We start from the raw sequence: 6,016 nt of genomic DNA on the forward strand, positions 1-6,016 counted from the left end.
ATATATATATATATATATATATATATATATATATATATATATATATATATATATATATATATATATATATATATATATATATATATATATATATATATATATATATATATATATATATATATACAAAATATAAGCTGACTAGTTTTTTGGTCTAACACTTCGAATAATTTGGTCAAAAAGTAGTAGTTTGCATATGGTGACTCAAAATAATGCTGCAGGCTGACAACATTGAAATTGCATACTCATTTGAAACAGGACGGAAAATAACTATGGACCAAGAAGGATTGAGGAATGCTGTCGCTTATACAGTATAAAACGAATATTGAAAGGATCACAAATGATCCTAATATTCTGCAGCCATTGTTGTTACCTGCTGAAATTACTTATTATTGTGTACCGGACGAGAAATTTTCGAAATTTTATTAATGGAGGAAATGGAAACACTCTCTATGTACATTAAATGCAGCATAAAATTATTTGTACAAAGCACCCAGCATTTCAATCATTAAATTCAAGCAAGTTTGTACATCCAAGTGAAATTTAGAATTAGATGACTAAACACGAATTATCTACAGAAAATGGCCAAAACTGGAACTTTTCCATAATTCTATACTATTTCAATAGTTTGCAAATGAAATGCAGACCTTATTGGAAATCAAAATTGTCTTCCTCTGAAATGGTTATAACTAAGATTATAATGAGCTGGAAATAAAACTACCAATGATAAATTAACTCCTCGGTGTTCGAGATAAGCTAGGAAAGTGTCATTCGTAACAATGTGATTATGTAGGAGTTGTAGAGTTGCAGACCCATTAACAAATATTAAGACATTTCTTTTTTAAATTCCTCAAATAAAAACTTTAAAGTAGGCGAATATGCAGGCGGTGGTATGTATCCGATCATTTGAGAATCCTGAATTAAGTAAGTTCCGTATTCCGAACCCATTTGTAAGAGAGAAACACAGAATATTAACCGTCGTTTGTCAGGCTGTTGGTGACACAGACCGTCCAGTGTAGCTGGCTGTCTCTTAGTTTGCTTGAAGTTTTCAGAAATATGTCTCATGTTGTTTCGACACAAACCAGCTGTAGCATCGTAGCAGAGATAGATCTTCTAGGATTCAAATACTGGAAAAACAAATCACCTGATATGGTTTGCATGCATTTAACGTTAAGCAACATGAAAGGAAAGTCAAGTACTACACAAAAGAAGCTAAGAAAGCTTTCGACTATTCGAAACATGATTTGTTCCATTGTATGGCCTGATTGCTGTGTAGAAGTTGACTAAGAAGTCTCGGACATTTTTTCTGCTGAACATTCCGTCTGAATGGCATACTGAGCAGAGAAAAGTTGGTGGAAACTGTCGCTTTTCAAATTGTGGATCTTCCGTTGCTTTATCTCCGTGCAGTCGGGCATTAACAATGTTATGAGCACGCCAAAGGTAGAACATCATATCGTAAGTATTTTGCACCTGTAGCAACAGCATTCTTTAATTTAATTGATGGAATTTGAAGTTCGACGTAAAATGTAAGCAACAACATCTTTTAATTAGCAACAGCATTTTTTAATTTAATTGGTAAAATTTGAAGTTCGAATTTGAATTTTTGAAGTAAAATCCGTTATTTTAGGATATGGCGACGTGCAACTTGCTTAGGAGTTGCTCGAAGTAAAAGATCGAACGGATTCATAGAATGTGAAAAGAAAGAAAACTCAAGTGACCAGCTAATCTCACCACTACTGAAATCATTCAAAAGTTTCCTAAGCCGGTTCTCTTTATTTATCATATTTTTTGAGTAATCTTTGTTGTCTTTCAAATTTGCTCTTCCCGAAACAATATGATAAAAAGATACCCGACGTTTAGTTAAGGGATAGAGAGTGGTTGTCATGTGCAAAAAATGTCGTCGACAATCCAGACAACCAAAGAAGTTGGCTACCCAACCACGTATACTGAACAGCACACTGATCGGTGATTGTAGTCCTTGCACGAAAGCATTAACAGTGATTGCGTGAAATGTTGTCCATAGACCACAAGTATAGCCTCGATATCCTAATGCTGTACCTTTACAGTGCTCCCAGGAAGCATTCGTCGGGAACGGATAGCCATACACTCGCTGGAAATTTTCACTTTTATTATAACTTTTAAAAATTGAAATTTTTTAAAAGTCTTCAGGAATCTCTTACAAAAAAAAAAAAAAAAATGCAATATTTCTACCAATCTCTTGAATAAATAAATATATTTAACAATTACTTCAATATTCTGGAATTGATTTCGCCATACAGCCGTCGAAATTGTACGCTTTCCCCTGTGTGCTTCTAGAAAATGTCGAAGATGCAAAAAGACTGATTTGGCTCGTGTGCTTTGCCTCAAGGCCTAAAAAAACTCTACAGTAAGAAAAGTAATTGAAGATAATTTGTAACGATATAACTGGCATGCATCCATCAAAAACTACCATAATATTTAGCAGCATTGTCACATAACGGAGAGATTTACGAATAATCAGTGATGATTATCGTGACCGTTTTTATCATAAAATGTATACAGGAACTTGTAGAAAACGAAGAGGGAGATGAAACAAAAATTTGAGGAAAAGAAAAATTTTTTAAGATGAAGGGGAAATGGACTCGATTATCAATTTAAAAAGATGACCGTAAGCTTCGAAACTTTTTTTTTTCTAAATTAATTTCAAAAAGCATGCATCACTGAACAGATGGAGGGAGAACAGAGAAGATGAAGTTTGATTTAAGACCGGATTTCATCGTTCTGATTCAAATTTCAGGCTGACAAGTAGACCTAATCCAGCTTACTGCCGACTACTGTTTGCAAAATAAAAAATAATTCCTTTTGCACTTGCGAACGTTAGGTGTAAATGTCAAGATGACGCAGGAAAAGTATCTTATCTATAGAAGAAGAAAAGAGCTAGTAGCTAGCACTAAGAAAGAGGACTAGCATAAATCACAAACACCACCTGTCATACCGACATCGGCTATAGAGAAATGGAACAATTTACCGCGAATGATTTCTGATTCGTTGTTTGTGATGTTGTATTAGATGTGTAAATTGGAAAATGCTGAAAATATGTGCTGAAAATATGGAAAAAAATGTAATTATTCATATTTTGAAGCGAAAGCTAAAGATTTCATCTTTTAGAAATTTATTATTTTTGGAATATTGTAACAGAATTACTTTAGCAAGAGTGATGATGAAGTCCAGAAGTGCTGTAAAGTTCGTATCAGCAATGTTGTTGTCTGTTTTAATTACTTCATCGAATATTGCCATGCGCATTGCTTTCAGCATATCCACCTCCGACACATAGTATAACTCACGACATCTTAAATTTAACAATTAACAAACTCAATTCTTCACAGATCTTTTCAAAAGGAAAAACAGATTCATTTTCCTTGAAACTGATAAACAGAGAAATTATTCGAATGCATGCAACATTATAATTTTGATTATGCATACTGCGAAAAAAAAAATTAAGAAAAAAGAAACATTAAATGGAAAAAAAGTAATATAATCAATATTTTTACGCTGAACTGCTCCTAAGAATCTACACAGTTTAAATTCTGACACAAACAAAATACTCTCATCTAAATCGAAAAACTGCGCAACGTCACCCAAGTATAAAGTGGAAAAATTTTGGGAAAAAAAAATAATTGGCAACAGTTTCGTCCTTTTTAGAAAGAATTCAGTAAAACAAAAAAGAGGAATTCAACGGAAAAAAAAGCTGCCATTTCGTCAAATTGTAATAATAAGAAAGTCAGTACGAACTTATCGTGATATAACTCGCACTGCACGATATCCTGCCGCATGACAGGTGTTGGTACCGGTGAGACAGGAAGGACAGGCTGCTTTTGTATCGCATATGTTATCCTCATTACTTCTTGCAACGACTGCTGACCATATCTGGATTTAATCGCCAGAAAGTCAAGATGAAAATACACTTCGCAGAAAGTAATATGCATTTCATGCATATTTCGATGAGTTGTTTTTGAAAGCCCAAAGAAAACGCGCTCGAATTCGAGCCAATTTGAAAAATTGGGAAATTATTTCCAAATAACAAACTGAACAATCTTGTTACTTAAAAAAGGTCACTTTAAGGTTAACCTGCTTCGTTTGAAACAATTTTTATTCCTTACGCGTAGTTCTAGCCAACAATAGCTTATAATTTAATTAAACTGAAAAGTATGAAATGTAAAAAAGAAAAATTATAGTGGTAAAAATGGAATGAAAAGTTACGGATTTTGATAGATAGGACTGTCTTGATTACGTTTGAAAACCAAAACATATGGCAAATGTGTGATAGTGAATGACCGAGTAACAGGTGAAGAAACAACAATTCTCCTGGTAAGTACCGTTTTTTGGAGCGGAAACATATCCAGCAAGAATTCCACACCAACATTATCGAATTGCTCGAATAGCAAGACCAGAAATTGATGTGAATCATTCATTTGATTCCAAAAATTTCTCAATTCCATTGCACTAAAAGTAAACAAAATTGTCAGCTTTTTTTTTAGGAATCGACAGTTTTGATTTTCAAAAGAATTAATCGGCTAATCATTTCTATATCCTCTGACGAACAGCATCGCGTTCTTTTCCAGGAGTTCTGTGTTTGACAAGAAGTCTCATCGACATTTGGAAATGTTCAGACAATCTTAACAGTAGAAAATAGTGATTTTTGGCGTGAAATACGTTCATTACCTTAGCAACTTCTTACGATGCCCAAAATAACCTGTCAGTTGTCAAGTAGGTGAAGTCTGGCCAGTCTGCATAGCGAAACTGATTATATTCGTTTCGTATAACTTGTGTAAGTTGACTTTTCATATGCGGTAAAGAATGTCTTGGCTCTAGCTTAATTGCATCGGCACGGCTTCGGGCATGTCGAGGGTAATACTGTAATAGGGAGAGAGGTATATCTTATGTTTATTTATTAAATTTATTATTTGCTCAACAGATATGCAATTGCACATTTGGTTTTGGTTGATTTCTAGCGAAAATGAATTCAATTAAAAATGAAAGAAAAAAGAGAAAAAAAGCAAAAGGTAAAGAAAAAATTTTAAATAAAGAATATACATTAAAGAAGATAAAAAACTAAACGACATTAGTGAACTAATGAAGCCTGAACAGTTACAGATTTTGGAAATCCTCAATTCTGAACTCGATATGATCAATGTCACCCTTAATTTCTCGGCAATTATTCAATTGTCCTTTTAGAAAAGTTTTGCTGACTGAAACACCAACCAGGATCATAGGATATCCGATGATTCCCTCATCGCTACATATCTTCTGGTTGACAATATCAGCGCAGTTAATTGCAGCCACTGTTACAACATTTTCCCATGAGCGTACGGAGGATGCGAACTCCAAGTAAAATGGAGCAAAGGCGCGACAGTGTCCACACCTTTCATTAATAGTAAAGTTACAGATATCACAGTTTAGAAGTGATATTTCTTGGAAAAAAAACGCCTTAAAAAAAATAAATCTAAAGATTTCCGACAAAAAAAAAAAAAAAAAAAAGCAAAATCAATGGTTTATTTGTAATTATTGGATTATGAGATGGGAGATATGTTGGAAGATTACCAGTCAGCGTAGAATTCAACCACAAAGGCATGATCTTGCATGAATATAGTATCGTGAAAGGTGACAGCATCAAGCTGCATGACTGGATCATAACCTGGCCGATACAGGGTCGGATTAGTACCCATCGGTACATAATTCATATTCGAGACATAACCATTCGCTTTCTCAGATACGAATACTATCAGTAGTATTATCAACGAAAACATTCTTATGGAAAATCTGTAAAAAAAAAAAAATTTTTGCATATTAACTAATATAGTACTGTGATAGGATGGATATGGATGAATGGGACAGATGATAAGATAAGGGAATGATGAGAAGAAAATAGGGTCATAATCAATATATCGATGGCAGAAGATATCAGCTGCACAGCAGAGATGAATCAATCTCTCACAGTAAACAAAGCTATCTCTTTTTCGTACCGTTCACCCCTTTTCAT

The 6,016-nt window shown here is 33.8% G+C and overlaps 1 protein-coding gene across 1 annotated transcript; it reads right to left on the bottom strand.

The window, feature by feature from the left end:
• Positions 1-1,209: 1,209 nt before the first annotated feature.
• Positions 1,210-5,783, bottom strand: LOAG_11834 (Erv1/Alr family protein; the record flags this gene model as incomplete). The annotated part of the gene is made up of 10 exons (XM_003147351.1): positions 1,210-1,467; positions 1,847-2,107; positions 2,245-2,367; positions 3,005-3,064; positions 3,181-3,325; positions 3,769-3,903; positions 4,237-4,479; positions 4,730-4,890; positions 5,239-5,398; positions 5,578-5,783. 10 exons carry the CDS (start codon positions 5,781-5,783, stop codon positions 1,210-1,212), a joined length of 1,752 nt encoding a protein of 583 aa, XP_003147399.1.
• Positions 5,784-6,016: the final 233 nt, after the last annotated feature.

The sequence above is a fragment of the Loa loa genome, assembly GCF_000183805.2.
Source record: "Loa loa unplaced genomic scaffold supercont3.37, whole genome shotgun sequence".
NCBI classification, from domain to species: Eukaryota; Metazoa; Nematoda; class Chromadorea; order Rhabditida; family Onchocercidae; genus Loa; species Loa loa.